General features: G+C 37.8%; 1 protein-coding gene across 2 annotated transcripts; it reads left to right on the forward strand.

The window, feature by feature from the left end:
* Positions 1 to 1135: 1135 nt before the first annotated feature.
* LOC311306188 (integrin alpha-X) lies at positions 1136 to 22731 on the forward strand. Of its 2 annotated transcripts, XM_084434452.1 has the most exons (30): positions 1136 to 1255; positions 4780 to 4888; positions 5024 to 5127; positions 5216 to 5286; positions 6042 to 6156; positions 6245 to 6372; positions 6501 to 6646; positions 7340 to 7490; positions 11876 to 12023; positions 12260 to 12333; positions 12749 to 12866; positions 13172 to 13308; positions 13501 to 13647; positions 13742 to 13942; positions 14080 to 14213; positions 14693 to 14835; positions 14925 to 15073; positions 15386 to 15514; positions 18665 to 18738; positions 18890 to 19031; positions 19248 to 19349; positions 20482 to 20561; positions 20694 to 20780; positions 20879 to 20957; positions 21050 to 21145; positions 21396 to 21476; positions 21596 to 21706; positions 21791 to 21898; positions 22024 to 22134; positions 22219 to 22731. In XM_084434452.1, the coding sequence occupies exons 1-30, from the start codon at positions 1210 to 1212 to the stop codon at positions 22255 to 22257; spliced, it is 3360 nt and encodes a 1119-aa protein (XP_084290578.1). In that variant the 5' UTR covers positions 1136 to 1209; the 3' UTR covers positions 22258 to 22731. The 2 variants fall into 2 exon arrangements, with proteins under 2 accessions (XP_084290578.1, XP_084290579.1); XM_084434453.1 differs by lacking the exons at positions 1136 to 1255; positions 4780 to 4888 and having other exon boundaries at positions 5263 to 5286.
* The last annotated feature ends 292 nt before the right edge of the window (positions 22732 to 23023 follow it).

A 23023-nucleotide genomic window follows, 5' to 3' on the forward strand; every position in this document is an offset into this window, starting at 1 on the left:
CCGGGGCCTAACATTAGGTTAAGGCATGCTCTAAGGGGGCCCCCACCCATGCAGGCGCAGGTGCAGATGATGGCTGAGTATGTGCAGGTGGAGCAGGAGGAATGCTGCATGGGAATTGTAGTTTAGAGTGTGAGCGAGGGAGTGCAGTGGTAAGGAAGGATTGTGTACTTGTGACAGTAGGCACATTATAAATAGACATACAGTTTAATATGTTTGAAAGCAACTTATTATTAATTAAATGTCGCTTTGCTGTTAAGTGCGTATGTTACACCATCTACATAATGCTTCGGCAGACAGTGGCATATGTCACTATGCATTGTCACAACATTTTTTTTTCTTCATAGGGCAACATGCTCTGCAACAATGTCAGTGGCACATGACGCAATCTGCACGTCACAAGTTTTAGTGGCACCTACCAATCACAACTGGATGTGCCAATGTCTTCTGTGCATAATAGGCTATGCCATGCCACTTAATGTTAATACCACTTCTTCATAATCGGGTTAATGTAAACGTGCTCATTGATCAAGAACACATTTTGTGCAATTATAACCTTTGACCACTCCACATGAAACCAACTAAATAGATTTTTAACGCATTTTTAACTGAACGTTTTTTGGAATTCTCAGTGACATTTAGCGCAGGTTACATTATAACCTGTAGGTGGCAACAAGAGACTGTCTTTATGAGTGAATCACTGAGTCATTCATTCAACTGATTCATTTAAACAGAGCCATTCAGGAATAGAAGTTGCTCGGATATGCGCAACGTTTATTTTTCTTTGGTCCCATTTGGAGCAATTTAGTGTATTTACAATGTAAGTTGTTCAATATTAACTTCTTGTTTATTGTACTGTTGCATAAAAGCAACATTACAGAGTCGCAGCCATGTTGTTGAATATCGTCACACGTCGTGACACCGCAGTCTAAGAACACATTCAGAACATCAACACTCTTGCTCGTGTGGTATTGATATCGGTATTGCTTAAATAAACTATTTCTTGAAGTTTAAGGTCATTTCCTGGTTCATTGTAATCTTTGATTTTTATCTTTGCTTTGCTCAGATCCGTTATGTACACATCATCTGCGATATTTGCTGTTCCTCCTTAGTCATAGGCATCTTTCTCAATAAATATTCTTGTGCTATGTTTGCTTTGCATATATCAGGCAGTTGGCACCATTCCTACCATCCCTGTCTCGTGACCCTGATATGACCATGGATTGGGATTTCTGCACCTGGTTGTACCTGTTTTGTGGTAAGATCAAACAGTGAAACAGTATGCCTGTTTTGATGTTCATCAAGATTTTTCAAATTGTCATGAAACTGCACAAGTATACGGGAGCGTCTGTTGTGGAAATATGAATAATCAAAATGTATAATGTGTCGTTAAAATTCGAAATAAATTAAGGGTTGAATGTAGTTTTGATAACATTTATTCGTTAAAAATGAGGTGAAAGACTGCTTCAAATTTGGTGATGTGTAGAGCAGGGTGTGCGAGTGAGCTCTTTATTAGCCATGAAGATGTGGGCTTGCAATTTAGTACCTTTCTGAGACAAAGAAAAACACCCATAAATAGGGACAAAAAGTGCTGACCACCCATACAGAAAAAAAAAAATATTGAAATATATTTTAAAGTGTCAAAAATATATGTGGCATATATTCCAAATACATTGAAATATATTTGCATTGTTGGCCACTTATATTTATCATTTTGAAATATATTCTGAAATATAACAAAATATATGATGTTAAGTGTGAAATATATTTACATGTATAACATGTAATGTAAAATATATGACAAAATATATGGTCATAAAATGTTTAGCTTGCTAAAGAAGGGTCGAAAATGTATTTTGATCATAGTAATTCCTCTACCTTTTCCCCTATACACATACTATAAATATCCGGCTACCATATTTCACTACTGTATTATGACACACAGCTATAATAAATACTGTACTTACATTTAAATGACTGCAATGTAAAATGACAGATAGTTGCTTTCCTAGGACTATTAGGCCATATTAGGTGGCACGTACCTACTGTAACACTAAGTGCAATTATTAGATTTATTGTTTTATTTGACATCTTTCCTGAAGTCATTTAAATATTGAAAATATGCACAATATTTATGATGCAAGTATAACAGTGACACTCCAACAGTGAAGTGCACTTAAACAATAGATAGAACTCAGTGTCTAACACTGCATACACACACTATTAGGCAAGTTTGGCAAGGCAAGTTTATTTATATAGCACATTTCATACACAATGGCAATTCAAAGTGCTTTACATAGAGATATTAAATAACTGTATTCAATTCTGTAAAAATAGGGGAAAAAACTCTGCATTCTGTGTGTTATTTCCTACGTAAAATGGTCATTTTAGGCCAATAAGTCAGTAAAGGGGCAGCCGTGGCTTACTGGTTAGGGCTTCGGGCTTGTAACCGAAGGGTTGCTGGTTCGTTCCCTGACCATTAGGAAAAATGTGGGCGGGGGAAGTGGTAGAGCACTGCTCTCCCATGCCCACATCCATGGATTAAGTGGTCTATCTAAAAAAGAAACTGAGAATGTGTTGTTTGTTTGTGAAAATGTTAACTTTTTACATTTCAAATGAAACTATTTACATATATTTAACTAAAATATATTTATTGGGCCAATTTCAAATATTTGCATATATTCCAAAAATATATTCTGAAAATATATTTCAAATACATTTCTTTTGTGTGTGCGTAAACAGTAGATGGTTGTTCACCAGCACAAGTCGTCCATGTTCTCAGTCTGATGCAGTGGCTGCAGATCTACATGGAGCTGTATTGATATCTGTATAGGTGACATTTACCAATGGTCTCTCTTGCCAAAAGTCGCTAACTATAATTAGTTTGCAACAGGCACCAACCGTCTTTCCCATCCGATTTTTGCAAGATTAATCCCAAATTAGTAATATAATTAGTAATATAAATTAGTAATCCCAAATTAAATTTCCTAGAAAATGAATATGTCATTGCAAACATGATGTTTGCAGGTCAAGAGGGGACCGGAGCAAGGCCGGTAGCACGAGTGATAATGAGTGCGTCCCTCCTGTGTTTCAGCACCAATGTAACAAAGTTTGTTGATGAGGGAAGAAAGAGGCGGGGAACGGCAAACATTGAACATAACTTTAATTCTAAAATAAACAACAAAATGAAATTAAGGCGGCAGTACCTCTCGGATGACTGCCACATAAACTAAAATAAAGCACCAACATAAAGTCCAGGCCTGGTCCTCTCTCGTCTTCCTCTGTCGCCACTCCTCGTTTTATCCTTCTGTGGGACTCGAGACCACAGTGACTCATTAACACTCGTGTCATCGGACTTGCTCCGTTCCCACAGCTATCGGCCCTGCCCCGCTTGCCACATGTGTTAAAGATTAGCACCCTGACAATCAGTTTATTCAGTGCGCTGATGCATCTTCTCCATTGACTTTCATTTAAACTCTCTCCTTTGTTGATCATTTCAAGATGGCGCTGTATAGTGAGTTTAGAGCAGCCAAATGTTTATCAATACACATGCTTGTTGTATTCACAGTCGGAAAGTCATGATTAAGTATCTGAAAATAGCATATTAAAACATTCTCAGTAAAAAATTCTAAGTCACATTTACTAGAAACTTATTTCACAGCATTGGTTTGGCAACTTCCTTATCTGAGTTACCAGTCTTCCTCTTCGCCTCTCTCTTTCATTCTGTCATCTGAGAAGCCAAACAGTCTTTTTCTGTTTGTTTCCAATGCCAGTTAATCAAACAACATGTTTTCTTTATAAAACCACTAGGACAGGATAATTATTTGCACCTAAAATGATTTATTATGATTAATAATTTAAATAGTAAGATGAATCAATTAAAATATTCACAGCCCCAAAGATCACACTTAATATTTTTTCAAACCGAATAAATAATTGTTTGTACATGAAAAGGATTATATTTGGGGATCGAAATCCTGGGCATCAAAAAGTGTGAAAAGCTCTGAAATAACATATATCTAAAAAGATATGACAAATAAAACAAACAAACTGTAAAATTCCCATTTAAAAGGGAACCTATATTTAAAGAGGTTGTTCTGCATAATTACGCAAGTCACAGCTCTCATGCAATATGGGGAGGATGAAAGATCTTTCTGGAAATGAAAAGCATGGTGCAATCGCTTTCAAAATGCATGAAAATAACTAATATTTTGTGAAAACTGAATAGAGATTATTTAACTGTCCATCCATTTAGACCATCCATTGTAGTACAGCATTCATCAGTGAATAAACCTAATTAAAAATCCGTCTTGTATTTCTAAACCCACTGTAAACGTCTCTTTTTGTGAGCTTTGGTTTGGGGTGTTTGAAATGCACAACTGTTTAACAGATCTGTCAGATTGATATCAGTTATCTAAAAAGATATGAGAACAAACAAACACTTTCTTTGAGAAACTAAAATCTGAATGTTTATTTTACTGACATCCTACTGATATAATAATTTGGAACACACACATTGGGAAAACAATATAGTATAGGTTGGGTAAGGGGTTGTTTCCCCTCCACAAGTTTAGCGAAAAGTGCCAGAAAGCTCTAGTGAAATGCAGCCTGCTGGCGTCTCTCCTCTGCAGCTACTTCCCTTTTCTCAGCCAATTGATTTGTTTAGCTTAAAAATGTTGAGATATTACTGAAAAACAGGACAAGGAGACCAAATAATCATATGTATTTGTTTTTTAAAACATTGGCAGTCTAAGCTGACTGGTCTTAATTTGCATCATTTAGCATTTCAGTCAGTGCTGATGTTCAACATTGACCCTGTGACCTGGAAATACTTCACAAGAAATAATGATGTTGGCTTTGGCTACAGAGTCATACAGAGAGATACATCTAGGTGAGAGAAACACAGATTATGTATATATATAGCTTGGGAGGTTTGATTGTTAAATTGATTTAAATCAACCCAATGCAATTTAAACATTAAATATATTTGAAACCTAACACATGTTTTTTCTTTCTTTTTCCGTAGTTTGCTTGTGAGTGATCCTTTAGTACAATACAGCAGCGATGCAAGAGGACAAGTTTATAGTTGTGCCATTTCACAGGAAACTTGCCTGCCGGTGACAATTAATGGTATTTAACTTTTCATATCACACATTTTACACATAATAAGTCTGATTTGACATGTAAAATCTAACCGATTTTATCTATGCAATGAAAGTGCCTTCTGAAGCTGTTAACATGTCTCTTGGGCTTTTTATGACTAAGGACACACAATCTTCTAATTCAGTGGTAAGTGATATGCTCATCCTGACACGAAAAAACAACACATATACACTATACAGATTTTTTAGGCTAATGTTAGGCTGAGAATATTACAATTAATATGATTTAAATACTTATGGGGCTATGTGTAGAATTCCAAAACCCTTGTTTTTAGCGATAAGCTGAACTGAAGTAAAGTATTTAGATATACAAAGATGGTGCACTCATATTACTAATGGAAAAAGTGCAACACGCAATATAAACAAAAGACTCGATTGCAGATTGATAAAGTCGGTACTGCAGCTGCCGTTAGTAGCTCTGTATGCTATAGAAACGGTCATTGTTATGAGTCACGTGCTTAGGACTGCACATGCGCATTGGCTGGTCTAGCCTGAAAAATAAGCTTCTTAACGCTATTTGAGCATAATGAACAACATTTATGAGACAGTTGTTGTAAGATTTCACTGGTAATTTCAAATATGAAATTTAATCGTAAGCTTGGTGAACAACTTTGGAGGATTTGATGTTTCCCCATTCCAAGATATAGGAGCTGCACTTGCATGACTGAAATAGCTGCCAGAGAAGCGTTTCGTTACAAGCTCTTTACACATTAGCAATAAAAAAAGTAATTATTAAATGAAAATTCTTACATATAGCCCCTTTAGTTTATGCTTATATTAATTGTATATATTGATCTTCGCAGAACAGGGAAAATGGCTTCATAAATACTTCAGTGTTTGATGTGCGTATCGATAAAATTAAAAACTCGTACTCTCCCTCAGGTTTGTGGTTCAACCATTCCTAAGGACTGCAAAACAATTACTACCCTTAATGGTATGTGCTTTACTATCAGTGGAAACAATGTAGTGAGTGCACCGATACCAAGTGCTTTGAGAAGTAAGTCAAATGAAAAAGTACCTAAATCCCTGTCCTTTTCTATTGCTTTTTCGATAATCTAATCATATGCTAAACTCCTCATTCACAGGCTGCCCTCTAGAAATAGATATTGCTTTTCTAATGGACGGCTCTGCGAGCGTAGAAGGCCCAGATTTCATTAAAATGAAAACTTTTGTTTTAACCATAATTCAGAGTTTTTCAAAGTGCAATTCTCAGGTATGATTATATGTTTTGATTATTTCAGAAGGCCTTTAGAGACCCATAAAGTGTGGTTCACATTGCAGCCAACCACCAGTTTAGACAGGAACAGGACTGACATGTGTGAATGTTTTCTTGTCTTTTAGTTTGCTGTTGCCCAGTTCTCCACTGGTTATGAAATTCACTCCAAGTTTGAAACAGTTAAAGACATTAATTCATGGAGGACAAGAATAGGAGAGATAAAACAGCAAGAAGGATGGACCTACACTGCGAAGGCTATAAATAAACTTATGTACGACACCCCTAATGTCATCAGCATTCTAGTATCTCAAAATTCCTCTTCAAAATGTATTAGTGCAAAGTTCATTTTCAAATCTAACATTTACAGTTGTAATCGAAATTATTCCACCCCCATTGCAAATCCGGTTTATTTGCATGGCACAATTTACAGACTTTCAGCTGTTTGCAATGAACAAATCAAACAAAAGTAATTGAAATAGCTCAACACAACAAATGGTTCAAGTGGTTTCCGCAAATATGCAACTTTTAATGACTTAATTTCGATTACAACTGTTCTTTTCTGTGTTCAAATATAAGCACATTAAGGGGATGTTTGGGTGGTTTGGAGAGAAAAACAGTATTGCGTTTCTGAGTTTGAAGCGGCAATACCTATAAGAAATACAGTATAGTGCATAAACAACTTTACCTCTGCTGTACACTGAAAAAAACAAACAAAAAAACATTTGGTGTAGAAACAGTTTTCAACTAGAAATTGCTAGTACATTTTACAATTAATTGCAAAGAAACAGCAAGTAATACATTGAATTAAATGTGAAATTTTGAAGTAGAAAGACTGAAATAGATTGCTACAGTACTTTTTATAAGAAAATACTGTTTTATTTACAACTTTGTGTATGCATATGTAACTTATAATAGCAATCCTGATTTGTCATCTTCAAATGCTTTTCTTATTTTCAATGTACAGGGATGAGCTCTTCATAACTGAAGGAGGGGTGAGGCAATCAGCAATTAAAATCTTAATTGTTATCACTGATGGTAGATCAAATGATGAACCTCATCTCAGAGGTGCTGTTGAAAAGGCAGAAAAGAAGAATATCATCCGATTTGCTGTTGGGGTAAGATCCATGCATTTTGTCAACAAATCACTCTTTTAAGTCAGGTCTTTTCAATGAATCTGTTGATCCAGTACAAAATACTTGTGTATTACAAGAAGGTCCAATTATACTTAACATTAACGGTTCACCTAACATTATAACAATGAGCAATACGTTTGTTACATTATTTATTAATCTTTGTTCATGTTAGTTCATTATAGCTCAGTTCCATTTAATAATATAAAATGTTGACCAAGAACTTAGGGCACTAGGAAACATGAACAGAACAACCAAACATAACGCAACGAGAAGTGACAAAGAACTGAATGAAACACAGAGCTTAAATAGACAGAGCAAACCAATCAACGAAAAGAATAACAGGTGAACTTAGGAATATTCACGTCACATTACTCCCCCCCTCCTGGAAGGCGCAGCCCTGTGCCGTAAAAATTGTCCAACTGAGCAGGGAGGTTTAGGGCTTAAGTGGGAGACGGAGAGCGGGGATATGGGATAGGCAGGGCCAGGGTAGAGATGAAGGTGGGAGGAGCCAGGGTGGAATCCCCAGCAGAAGGGCCAGGATGCAGGCCCATAGCGGAGTTGTAAGGAGTCGTCATGGAGGAGGCTTGACAGATGGATCCGATGGTAGTGGAGACCCGGGGCGAAGCTGAAGAGTTGACGGGACCGGCGACATCGAAGGTCCTGGAGGGCAGGACGGAGCCGCAGTGATGAGCAACCGGGGCAGAGCCAGGGCTCTGGAGGACTGAGGAGAAAGCGGAGCAACCTAAGACCAAGGTGGAGCTGGAGAGAAGGAGGAGCCCGCAAGACCCATAAGGGTGGAGGGATGAGGTGCAGCCGAAGGTCCGGAAGTCCATGGCGATGATAGAGTGACAACTGACCAAGGTGGAGACAGAGGGACGAAGAACCCCACTGGAGTTGCAGGGACAAAGGTCCCAGGTGGAGCCGAGAAGGGCGAGAAGCCAAGGTGGCACCGACTGCTCGACAGGCCGAGGCAGAGTTACAGGCCCGGAGGTCCTGGGCAGAGCTGTGGTCGACACTCCAGGGCTGAACTGGCTAACATAATGTTAAAGCTGAAGGGCAGTGCAGAGAAGACAATGCAGGCAGGACATAAAGACTGGGAAGTGCAGACAGGAATTTCACAATTAACTCTTTAGGAAGACACAGAACAGACAAATCTCTCGTGAATGACACTCTTGGCTGACACAGAACAGGAAGGTATCTTCTGAACGACCCTCTTGACTAACACAGAACAGGCATACAATTCTTATAAGGCAGACTCGACTCGGTGACAACACAGGCTCAGTGCACGGGGAAACAGGTGTTGCACACTCACTTGCAAAGTCAATAGGCTACGTGCACAAGCGTCGTGACGAACTTCCGCTATTGTCAGAAGTCGGCATATCAGTTTCCGGTTTACGACTGTCTTCATCGGCATCCGCTATGCAAGATGAGTGCTGCTGTTGTACGAAACAAAGAGTTATAATGTGCGTGACACATCTAAGTTTATAAGAACTGTAGGTGGATCTAACGCCCGTTTCACACATACTCCGTGTGTGTGTGTGGTGCAGGAGCAGCACGCGCTATAGTGCTTCACATATGATGCGTTTGCAGTGAATGACTGATTCACGGCTGTACCACAAACACTTACTTACTATTTTTATTTCAAATCCAGAAGTTATGCTGCAAAAAAAGTTTTGTCAGCATTGCGATTCTCTTTGTACACATATACACTCTTTAATGAACGCATGCACGTTTAAACACAATTTAAACAACGTAGGCCTATTATTCCATGCATTACTTATATTAAATTGCTCAAGCAAGTGGTCAAATATTTAACTGTAAATTGACAAAAACAGCCGACTCTCATGCCTTTTCTTTTGCATTTAAATTTTAATAAAATAAATCTTGCATGTCACAAAGAACTTGTTTTTCCACCTCCACGAATGAGACGAGTGTTGTTCATTATGTCGCCTTGTTGAAGTAAATTGTAGTTTAGAGATCAGAGATCGTTTCCGCACCGAGTCTATTTTTGCTGTGCTGCAAACGCTGAATTAAAGTGACAGCGCATGTTTCGTGTGGTCAAAATGAACAAAGATTGACCTGAAAATGTATTATTTCACCATAAATGCGTTTAATTAAATAAAATGTAGTAATCTCACCATAAATGCATTTAATTATATACTACTATTTTTCACAGTCATCTTTTTACTTTTAGAAGACCGGGGTAAAGCAAGGAAAACTACAATTTACTTCAGCAAGGCGACATTATGAACAACACTCGTCTCATTCGATTAAATTTAAATGCAAAAGAAAAGGCATGAGAGTCGGCTGTTTTTGTCAATTTACAGTTAAATATTTGACCACTTGCTTGAGCAATTTAATATAAGTAATGCATGGAATAATAGGCCTACGTTGTTTAAATTGTGTTTAAACGTGCATGCGTCCATTAAAGAGTGTATATGTGTACAAAGAGAAACGCAATGCCGACAAAACTTTTTTTTTTAAATAAAAGTTGCAGCGTAACTTCTGGATTTGAAATAAAAATGGTAAGTAAGTGTTTGTGGTACAGCCGTGAATCAGTTATTCACTGCAAACGCATCATATGTGAAGCACAATAGCGCCTGCACCACACACACACTGCACACGGAGTATGTGTGAAACGGGCGTTAGATCCACCTACAGTTCTTATAAACTTAGATGTGTCACGCACATTATAACTCTTTGTTTCGTAGCCTACAACAGCAGCACTCATCTTGTTCGTTTACAGCGGATGCCGATATAGACAGTCGTAAACCGGAAACTGATATGCCGACTTCTGACAATAGCGGAAGTTCGTCACGACGCTTGTGCACGTAGCCTATTAGCAGCTCTTTCTCTGCCGCAGTAGAGAGGGTAGGGCTCCACTCCATCCCCTCCACCAAAATACCTTCAGGGACTGATGATGTGGCCGGCTCACACATCTTGTCAGATGTTTCTTCGGGCTCAGGCTCCAGGACGATTTCTCACTCAGGCATCCGCTTTGGCACTGGTATCGCGGCATTCTTGGACTCCACATCTGTGGTAGGCTCAGGTTTGTCCGTCGCTGGGGTGGTGGCAGTGGCTAGCACACTGTTTTCCTCCTCAGTCTCTCAGATTGTGAATGGGGAACCGTTGGAGAGGAGTACCCACTCCACGTTGTCAATAGTTTCCGGGCAAGCACGCTCTCATCTCCACATTGAGGCTTGTCCGGAAAAGCACACTCTGGCAGTCGTAATCATATGAGACGCGATGGCAAAGGTCCAGAAATTCCAGTCTATGCCTCTCTAGGGACTAGCTCCCCTGCGAGAGGAGGATGATTCTTTTCGCTGCTGTATCCATTTTGAGGTCAGTTCTTCTGTCACAGTTGGGTTGCAGTAAATGAGGGGTAAACAATCTTAACTTTTATTAAAACTAAGAACTCAGGGCACTAGAAAACATGAAAAGAACAGCCAAGCATAACGAAACGAGAACTGCCGAAGAACTTAAGTAAACACAGAGCTTACTGTAAACAGACACACCAAACCAATCAATTGAATGAATGAATGAATGGCATTTATATGGCGCTTTCATATGTACTACTGTACACCCAAAGCACTTTATGAAGTTTTATGTAACAAAGTTCGGGAGGAGCATGTTCAGGTAATCATCCAATCAGCACAAGAAGAAGCCAGAATAAATAAAGCCTTCCCTTACCTCCTGTCTCATGACAAATTTCTCAGCATCCCGCCACCACCCCATCACCTCACATTCGGCTGGGTCTACTCATAGATACCTACGATCTATACATTCATAGGGGGGAGTACTCTGGGGTCGGCCCGAATTCCGAGCTCGGAGCCCTCCCCCCGGACAGCAAGCCAAATACGCATTATAAATTTTATATCAGATTTCATTAACATGTGAACTCGTGAAATAATCATATCAGGGAATCTCTCCTCAACCGCCACCAGTGTGCAGCTGGATACAATTAATTAAAAACAGGTGAAATTAATTTGCCTAACTGGCACACACAAAGAAACTAGGTCAACATACACAAGCATGGAACAGAAACAGAAAAGAACCAAACCAAAACAGAATATACACGTTTCAACTTTATTGTAAAGCATTACCAAAACTTGGTTAATTTTATAATATTATAAGCTTGAAACTCTAGTCCCAATTCATTAACAGTGACCATTACAGCGTTCACAATGTCAGAGTAAATGATGACAAAGATGTTGTTTTGGGGTTAACTAATCAGTCAAGAAAGTTTAATCTTCAGATGATTTTTAAATGTTTTATCCTTTATCTTTGCACCATACTAAACAAGGTATAATAAGATGAAATGTTTAAATGGCCCTAAAATGACTGTCTTGTCTTTTCAATTGTCAAAGATCGGTGAAGCCTTTGATGATCCCCGCACAAAGCAACAGTTAGAAATTATTGCATCTGCTCCTGTTGCTGAACATGTGTTTAACGTGACTGACTTCAACGCATTGGACAGTATCCGTGAACAACTGGAAGAGAACATTGCAATCGAAGGTGTGTTTACTGATAAGAGCAAAACAAATGAGAAAATTGTTGATGAAATTTAATTGGAAAATTAGTGTTACAAGAGTGCTGAACAAAATAGACTTGCTATGCTTGCATTTGCCATGACCAAATTACAGCCAAGCTGAAATTCATTATAAAAGCATTGTGATTTCACTTCTTCTTCTTCTTCTTCTTCTTTTTATTATTATTATTATTATTTAATGTAATAATGTATTTTCTTCCAGGAGTCCAGTCCACTGGTGATTCTGCTACAATGGAGTTTGCACAAGATGGATTTAGTGCAGTGTTTACATCGAATGTAACTAAAAAGCTTTTCATTTAAGCAATCATTTAGGCAGCCAACAATGCAATGGATACTAAGTATCACTCACCTGAGATTCAAGAGTGAAAATTATTTAAATATAAACATAGATTGCATGTAATAGTTCAATGTTATTGGATAGGTCAACAAGAGTTTGAAATAATTAAGATTTTTAAAATATTTTTGAAAGAAATCTCTTCTGCTCACCAAAGCTGCACTTATTTGATCAAAATATAGTAAAACAATAATATTTTGAAATATTATTACAATCTAAAATAATTGTTTTATGTTTTAATATTTTAATAAATACAATTTATTTAATTTTCAGCATCATTATTTTAGTCTTCAGTGTCACATGATGCGAGGGAGGTAAAAAAGGGAAAACAATACAAATACAAACCTCTTTATTTAGGTAAGCCTGATCATGAGTTCTGTGGGAGCTTTCCAAGGGAAGGGCGGATATCAAGAACAGTATCAAAATGACCAGTCATCAGACTTCCATGTGGGAAGTGAGCAAGATAGTTACTTAGGTAAGACCTTGCTCAAACACAGACTACAAATACATCAAATTGACCAATGACCATACATTTATTGAGGTCATCTACAATCTAAATAAAAGGATACTGTAGTTCACCCAAAAGAATTACTCACTTCCAAGCCCATATCAATACAAACAAGTATATTCTAAGGGATATCTTAGTTCCTTTTTCCATATAATGAAAACATGTTGTGACCAGTGGTTGTCTGATGGTGAGTAAATTATGGCTGTTATCTTTTTTCTTTTTTTGAGTGCACTATTTCTTTAAAGATTTGATTATCTAATGTTTTTTAAAAGGTTATTCAATGACAGTAGCAACACGGTCTAAAAAAAAGTTTGTGATTCTGGGAGCACCAAGATACAGGCATAAAGGACAAGTGAGCATTTCAATAATTGGAGTTAACAAAACAAACCTGCTGGTGGAGTCACCCAAGGTAGATGAACATTTCACCAGTGTCATATTTGTTTAATTTGTTTGATAAAGGTACTTGAATCTTAACTCAGTTTTGTCTATTTTGCAATGTATTGGCCGTTGCATTTTGTTGTACTATTATCAGGTGTTCTTATAGCATATTAGGCATAGGATTTAATTCTGAAGAGACCTTTTATTTTTTATTTTTTCACAGTCTCAGATTGGTTCATACTTTGGGGCTGAGGTCTGTGTGGTTGATCTGAACTCTGACACAAAAACAGATCTTCTATTAATATCTGCACCAACGTATATAGACTACCATTCTGAAGGCAGAGTTTTTGTGTACTTTTATTCTCGGCAGGTAGGTTAAAATATCAATTCCAGATTCTAAATTCCAGATTCCTTTAGACTTTATTTTGTCTATTAAAAGTTTTGGGCTTTTTCTGGTTTTGCAGCCATACTTCACTTTTTCTGAGGTGCTGGAGGGCATGGCAGGTCAGAGGGGTCGGTTTGGCTCTTCTCTGGCCAGTCCAGCAGATCTGAATGGTGATGGGTTCATGGATGTGGTGGTTGGAGCTCCTTTAGAGGAGGATGGACAAGGCAGCATCTACATCTTCAATGGCGGAATAGATGAAATAAATCCCAAATATTCACAGGTCTGCCAATTTAAGTACCTAGCGTTGTAACCTTTTGTGGACTGCCACTTATATAGTTTTTTATGTTTTTTTATGACCTTTGGCTTGCTTTTTTCCTAAAACAGTTCCACTTTCTCTTATTCTTTGTGTTACGTTAGAGAATTACTGGATCAGCTGTGCGCTCAGGTTTACAGTTTTTTGGACTTGCTCTTAGTCAGTCCTCCCTAGATCACAATGGAGACAGTCTACCCGACATTGCTGTTGGATCAAAAGGAGCCGTTTTGCTTCTTAGGTACAGTACTTCCTGTAACTTCAGTACACACTCTCAAAAATCAGCGATGCCATAAAAAAACCTTGCCTAAAGAATCTTTCAGTAAACAGTTCATAAAAGAACGTCTCGGTTACGTATGTAACCCTCGTTCCCTGAGTTCAGGGAACTCCCCCGACGACACGTCTCCGTTCCCTGAACGAAAGGGAACCATTATTTTTCTTAGTGTAAATAACATTTTAAATATCCCAAAAAAACTTATAAAGAACCTTTTGTGTATTTGGAAGATTTCATGAATGTTTCTACATGGAACCATCAATGCTAATAAAGAACCTTTATTTTTAAGAGTGTATTTACACATACATTCCAATCTAATAAAATGAACTGATTAATAATAGTAAACATCCAATAAATTCACAAACAGTAACATACAGAGCTCATGGTCCACTCTGATCCATTCATTCGTTATGTTTCGCAAATGTGTATTTTCCTACATCATCCAGGTCCAGACCAATAGTGTCTGTGGATGTGAAAGTAACCTACAGCCCATCCAAAATTTCAACCATTGAAGCAAACAGCACCAGGCCACTGGAAAACACCTTGACAGTGTGCTTCAAAATGAGTGGATACAAACATGCTATAACAGGTTCCCCCAAATTTTATGGCAGACTTTGTTATTTTCAATAAATAATTTGAATACAAATATCATAAAATGTTATTCAATGCCATTTCCAGATTTGGCTGCAAGTATTAACTATACGTTAAAGCTGGATGCCACGCGATATAACCACCGTGCATACTTCTTACCCAAAAATAATGTCCTCAGTAATGTTGTAAATGTTACACTAGAGGAGGTGTGCAAAGACCATCCTTTCCTTATAGAGGTAAGTCATGCATTAGTCCCTTTGTAGCAGCAAACAAGCCATTTCTAACAACTTTGAATAGTTTTAGCATGTTAATGGATTTATGGATATGACAATGTTAATGTATTTGGTCATGGCGGACTAAAACTGCTACGCTGCTGCTGTTGCTATGGACTTGCTACTGGCAATAGATACACAGACACACTGCTGTGAGATTGTAAAATTTGCTGCTGCTGCATGATTAGGCATACATAAATCTCATTGCAGCTTGTGCTAGAGTTTCATATGTGTATGTATGTAACAATTAATAAATTGTTCACCTTGTCCATGCAGTCCACAGAGGATCCTCTCAACCCACTGCTTAATGAATTAATATTCACTTTTGAGGGTCTGCCCTCCCAAAGTCTGGAGAACTTAAAGCCTGTTCTCATACCATGGATAAAGAACACTACATTATGGATGGTAAGGGACACATATTTAAAGGTAACCTATATTGTCATAAAGTGAGCCCTTCATGAAGTTGCTTTTCGGTAATATCCTCAGACTTTATAATTTCTATTACACTTATATCATACTGTTATTCAAGACAGAATTAGTTGTCAGTATTAGTAGTAGACCTACTGTGAAACATTAGTTTCTACTGTGAAATAATGTATAGAGAGTAACCATACACTCACCGGCTACTTTATTAGGACCCTCTTTTGCCTTCAGATCTGCCTTGATTCTTTGTGGCCTAGATTCAACAAGGTGCTGGAATCAGAGATTTGGTCCATATTGTCATGATAGCATCCCACAGTTGCTGCAGATTTGTCAGCTGCACATCCATGATGCAAATCTCCCGTTCCAGCACATCCCAACGCTGCTCTATTGGATTTAGACCTGGGGACTGTGGAGGCCATTTGAGTATTGTGAATTCACTGTCATGTTCAAGAAAGCAGGTTGAGAGGATTTGAGCTTTGTGACATGGTGCATTATCCTGTTGAAAGTAAGCATCAGAAGATGGTCCAATGTGGTCATAAAGGGATGGACATGGTCAGCAACAATACTCAGGCTGTGGCATTTAAACAGTGCTCAATTGGTATTAAGGGGCCCAAAGTGTGCCAATAATATATCCCCCAAATCATTATACCACCAGCAGCCTGAACCATTGATACAAGGCAGGGTGGATCCATGCTTTCATGTTGATTACGTCAAATTCGGACCCTACCATCTGAATGTCGCAGCAGAAATCGAGAATCATCAAACCAGTTTTTTCAGTCTTCTACTGTCCAATTTTGGTGTGTCTGTGTGAATTGTAGCCTCAGTTTCCTGTTCTCAGCTGACATGAGAGGCACCGGTGTGTCTTCAGCTGCTGTAGCCTGTCTGCTTCAAGGTTTGACGTGTTGTTCATTCAGAGATGCTGCAGACCTCGGATGTAAAAAGTGGTTATTTGTGTTACTGTTGCCTTTCTATCAGCTCGAACTAGTCCTGCCATTCTCCTTTGACTTGTGGCATCAACCCTAGAGATGGTTGTGCATGAAAATCCCAATAGACTGTAAGGGTGGATTTCTTGCATGGGGTTCGGTCTGCAAGACTGCCGAATGACTAAAACGTTATTAGCAAGATGCTAGAAAACTGTACATTTCTTGTCTTTTACCACCCACTGCTACCCAACAATATAGCTTAATATGTGGGAGAGCGTTGCTATAGAGAGTGACAATATTGTATTGCAACATGTAGCACTTCAAAGTCAATAAAAAACCAAAACTAGTTAGCACATTATTTGTAATTGAAAAGGTTTAATGACAAAATATGGTTATGGTTACACTTAAAATAGTTACAAAATAGATGTGTGAGATGATGATAACTTATACCATTAATCTTACCCAGCATATATGTAAAATGTTACCAGAGAGAGAGAGAGTAAGAGACAAAGAATAGAGGAGGCAAAGGGAGAGAGCCCCAAGAAAGGGACCCAGAGAATCAGAAGCCAGAGCATAAAAAAGAGACAGAGCAACAGTTACAATCTTCTTTAATCCCTTCCGTGACCATGTGACTAAACCCCAAATGTGAGATGTTCAAACTGACCAATCAGATAATTACAACTTCCCCCATTGTACTAAAGGTGTGACAATTCATAGACCCCCAAAGTACACACATCTTGGCCTAGAGGCCTTGATCACTATCAGCCCCTCTGTGCCTTTGGGAACTCCAAATTGTCTTTGTGGTAGAGAGAGGGGTGGAAAACAGTAGAGCAAATGTCTTTGTTTATTTCAAATATCTTGGATTATTTTCAATCCTACAAAACCAGCAGTTTCTGAAATACTCAGACTCAGTGGCGTGGCGTGGGGAAAATTTCTGAGGAAGCCAATTAAGACACAACCTCTAAGCTGTGTGTTTTAAGGGGTGGGGGCAGAAAATCATACGTTACCATTTATATGTTGCTATTTGGATGAACTATTAGAGCGCCCACCATCATCTTACCGGGACTTACGCTTGTTAAAATCCAACACTTTGAGCACGTAGATAACGTTACCTAAAATATGTTGCGCATACAGCTCAACTAACGCGATTGTTATAAAGGTGTTTGAACAACAAAACACATCCTCTTGCACATATTTGACAAACGGAATATCAGATATATCCTGCTATAGCTAATAAATTTGTGAAATTTTGAATAAAAAAAGGAAATAAAAGCTGATCATTCAGCGCTATTGTGCCTGCGGTGTGACAAGCAATGAAAGACGCGTCTCCATGGGAACCATAAAGTGATACTACGATCAATAACGGTCGCCTTGAAAAACTTACGTGTGAAAAGGTTGTTTGTAAGGCTTACATTTAAATGTGTCTTTGTTTTGTTTTGAGTGTATGGTCAATAAATAAAGGAATTAAAAAGATGGGCACAAAACCACAAATCTTCCGCTATTTCATTCATTCATTCATTGACGATGATAACGTGATGTGATTGGCTTGATGCCAACAAGTTCATGGCTTCCCTTGACACTGTCCTGACCAATCACAGGGGAGCAGTGTCATGACAATAGCGTCACCTGATTGGTTAGTCATTCTTTTTTTTTTCTATCAAGGGATGCCAACTCAGCCTGGCCTCCTCACAGACACAGGGTGCAGTACCATGTTTTCAACGCTCATTCACCATGTCACTTTTATAGGGGCGCTGTTTTACACATCATAAAACACTCAGTAATGAACGAAGAGAGACGATGAGGAGATGACAGAAGGATTGCGTAAACTGTGAAAACAAAAGTGTTTATTAAATGACGATTATATTCTGAAAAAGTGAGGAAGCCTGGCTTCCCTTGGCCTCCGCAAGAAAACGCCACTGCTCAGACTAGCTCATTTGGCACCAACAACCATGCCACGTTCAAAGAAACTTTAATCACATCTCTTCCTCATTCTGATGCTTAATTCAAATGTCAGCAGATCGTCTTGACCATGTCTACATGCCTAAATGCATTGAGTTGCTGCAATGAGATTGGCTGATTAGATATTTGTGTTAAAGAATAGTTGAACACGTGTACCTAATAAAGTGGCCGGTGAGCGTATAAGGGAATATATATATATATATATATATATATATATAAATCTTATTTTTATTCTAACCTCATATTACAGTTAAATTATGAGATAAACTGTGGATCAGACAACCTTTGTGTTGACAACCTCAAAGTGGACTTCAGCTTTGATGGGTAAGTTAATGGTGAAGTCACAAGTTAATTTAACTGTCATCAAACATAATTCTTTAACGCTCCACCCACCAGCCATTAGCGGATGGTCGTATAGTCTTGCCCTAAAATTGGTGCAGTTTAACTCTGTGTCTCCTTTGCTTCTGTAATTCAGATCTACAAACATAGAGGTTGGGATAATGCAGGAGCTCAAAGTGACAGTGTTTGTAGAGAACAGAGGAGAAAACTCATACAACACTCTCTTCACCCTCAAATACCCCTTTGGACTTTTCTACAGGAGAATTATGCCTGAAGTGGTAAGGCAAGATGATGTTTATGGCATGTAGGGTTAAAAACAGCAAGTTCATTGTTTTACAAGTTAAAGTGCATGATTTTCTTTAAGGAATATCTATCCATTTTTCAAACTCCTTGTCCAATTTAGGGTTACAGGGATGTCGGAGCCTAAATAAAATATTATACGGTAGGCTGCTACAGTATATGATCAAGAACCCCATTTTTTCCTGTTTGAGCAGGGCAGAGTGGATTGCCGTTCTTTAGATGGCATGGAAGGAGTTTCAGCAGGGGAGACAATAACCTGTCCTGTCAATAACCCTCTATTCGCAGGAAACACTTCTGTGAGTTGAAATCTATGTGAACAAACACACAAACAGATGCAGTGAGGTTCAAAAGTCTGAGACCAAATCTGGGATTTAAAATCTGCTTTAAACATGGAAAAACGTTAAACAAATGTTATGATGTAAAATGGAATAAAGATTCTGTGCTGTTTCTGTAAAGTCATATCAAAGTCATATTCAAAAAACGGTAAGATGAAGTCTTATCAATCGAGCTGCGAGTTCATCCGTCAAATATTTATTAACTGACAGCAGCTTTTATATCTGGGTGGAGAGTGGAGCATTTGAGTTGCGCGTTGAACAGAAAAACTGATGGAAGCAGGTCCAGTGGAGAATAGTGACTGGATCTAAAACCTTCAGATGACACACAGCTCATATCTCTCTTGCTTTATGTTACCGAAAGTGTAACCACACATACAAACCCACAACACATAGTACAGATGCGTTTGTGCAGCGCAGAACAGCTGTCTCACACTGTATGACGTGACGGACAACTAGTTGTCCAGTCTGGTTCCGTTCACACAGCGTGGGTTTTCCGAGAATGTGGTTTTGAGTCCTGAAAATGTACAGGTGTAAGTTCTGTTATAGAATGTCACTCCCATAAATAACCGAACTGTGTGTGAACGGAACCGTATTAAGGACTAAAAAACTACTGACAACCGTGTTCTGTTGCTGTGTGAACGTGGCCTTAATGACTGATTGAGAAACTCAAGGGTTGCTAGAAGACCTCGGCAATGACATATCAGAAAGACCACACCCACCAGTTATAGAACAATTTGATTGGTCAATGCATCAGTCAATCTGAATTGAGATTCTTTGTCGGTTCTATAGTACTAGAGATTTGAAAAAGGTTCTTTAGATCTCATTGCTAGAGATTTGAAATCTCTGTGTCTAAGGGGTGGAGCTCAGACTCCCACTGACCTTGTAAATGTCAATAAATTCTGATTGGTTAAACCTTTCACCACTAGTGGTTTTATATCTAAATTAGTTGACCTATGGTAGAGAGTTAACCACTGGCTCACCGCTGACTTTTAGACCCTAATGAATAGACACACATTGGAAAGTTTTTTTTTAAGCATCCTCTTTGTTTTTTTTTTACAATGTATAATGATTATTTCTTACCTCATTCTTGTAGGTCGTGTTTCACATTATTTACGGTATTAATAAAGAAAGTCATTTTGACCAAAAGGTGACATTCAGTGCATCTGTTACCAGGTATGGTGTTCATTTTTACTTTTATAGTCAAGTGGTCTGTAGTATGTTCAGTGCTAATTGTAATCTATGTCAGATGTATTTTGATTATATTGACGTGTAGTAGCACAAACTAAAATGTTCTGTCATTTCCAGTGGAAATACGAATCACTCTGAAAACAGTGAACTATTAAAAATGAGAAACATCAGTGTAAAACATGCAATCTATGTTGCCTTGTTGAGGTCAGTGCTTTTTTTTTTTTTTTTTTTTTTTGCTGTAGTACGTTTTCTCTAATTTCTATTCATAACCTCATCTACTGTATTCTGTGGTTCTCCTACAGACATACAGATTCCAGCATTTACATAAATTTCACGAGTGGAAAAAACAATCTGGGAAAACCAGTGAAACAGATATTGGAGGTGAAGATGCTTCCTTTATTTCACCTCATATCCATACTGAAACAAAATCAGTTGTGTGTATCAATAAATCTCCTTCTGTTTATATATCTAAGGTGAAGAATGAGTTTAGAGAGCTAAATTTAACAGTTTTCATTAGAGTACCTGTAAAACTGGGAGCTGAGAACATCTGGGCTGACAAAAAGTTGAAGGTAAAAGCATATGCAAAGTATGACTCAAGGAGAAATAAACAAGAACCAAAAGACCTTTATCGCAAATGCTGTGTCATTATTGTAGTCCATATTTTTGTGGTCCAAATGTACATATTTATGTACTTAAATTGTCTGTCAAAGCTGGACAACATACTTTTATGGCCGAAGACATTGGAATGGCATGAAGACAACAATATCTGTGAGTGAACTATCACTTTAAGTGTTACAAATATGTTTTTCTTTGTAAAAGATTCCAGATTGCTTTAGGGAGGAAGATGACCAACCCACCACCAGTGATTTTCTAAAAGTGCTCAAAAAGAAAAATGTATTAGTGAGTAATTTTTCATTTAATTATTTATTTATTAACTTTTTAGTTGAAATTTTGAATAAATGATTTACTTTAAATGTAAATAACTTGTCAAATTAAACTGTAATGTGTTTTTCTGCCAGAACTGCTCTGTGGCGGTGTGTGCAGTGTTCAGGTGTGATGTGAATCTGATGAGAAATGAAAGGAAGTTCTATAATATCTCTAGCAATGTGAGCTCTGGATGGATTGAGCAGGTATCTGAAGTTACAGGGCTTGAAATCTTTATTAGAAAAAAAGATATCTGCCATTTTAATTCACAATATTTATTATCTTTAAAGATCGGGGTTAGGTCTGCTTCTTTTGAGTTGGTCAGTACAGCATCTCTGAATTATGATGAGGACAAATATACGTACTTCTCTGATTCTCTCAGCTCTGCACTTTGCAAGGTAAGGAATTCTTTACTAAAGCCTGTTAGAATTCTCCAGCTGTTAGTGGCATTTATAGCAGACTTTATCATTGTACTTGAGATAGCGTTGGATATTCCATCTGAAATCTTTGTGTGCATGTGAAGGTGAACACTCTGGTGGAGGTCTATGAAGAACCCAGCCTCCTAAAAGAGGGCATTGGAGGAGCTATTGGAGGACTGTTGATCATCTCACTCATCACAGCCGCCCTCTATAAGGTGCAATACACCAGCCTGTTTATTATTCATAAGTAGAGAACTTCAACAAAATATATAATGTTGTCTTTTCTTTTTCTCTTATAGTCTGGGTTTTTCAAAAGAAAGGCCAAGCAGCAGATTTAACACAAGAAGCTGATGAACTGGAATATTAGATGACAATTAATGCAGAATCAAATAATTACTTTTTTTTTTTTTTTTTTACTTCTAATGCTTCCATCAAAATGAATAGATGTACAATTAAATAGTCAATTGATTGAAATAATTATGATTAATTTCATGATTCTTTGTTTCTAACATAGCTAATATAACACACACATCTATTTTTAATATAAACAATAATAGACCATTTCACCTTATTACGTTGCACTATATGTACATAGTTTGCCCATTTGTTTATATAGTTTGCACTTTTGCATCTTTTTAAAATATTTTTTAAATGTTACGAATTCAATGATCGTGCCACATCCTGTCTCATGAGATACCTTCTGATTTGATCTGATCTGATCAATTTTTGAAGGCAGTATTGGTGGATCCTTTGCTGCCTTTGATATCCCACAATCCTGTGCCTAAAAAAATAAAGATGGCGTCTGAAATTTGAGGTTGGTGGTCAGTTTGTGTGTAAAGTGTACATTTTGACACTTTTCTCACTTTTGATGACATTTCAGGCGAAGTCTTTCACAAGTAACTGTGTCTGTGGTCACAAACGAAACGAGTAGGGGTGTAACACGTTGAAAATGAACATAGCACATTTTAGATATATTAGAAACTCTTTGACCATAGATGCATCTAATTTATATCTAAATGCGATGATATTTCCGCACTTTCGTTACTGCATTACGAGTTGGTCACAGGCATGTAAAACATGTATTAAGGCCCCTGGAATCATTGT

The sequence above is a fragment of the Rutilus rutilus genome, assembly GCF_951802725.1.
Source record: "Rutilus rutilus genome assembly, chromosome: 16".
Taxonomy (NCBI): domain Eukaryota; kingdom Metazoa; phylum Chordata; class Actinopteri; order Cypriniformes; family Leuciscidae; genus Rutilus; species Rutilus rutilus.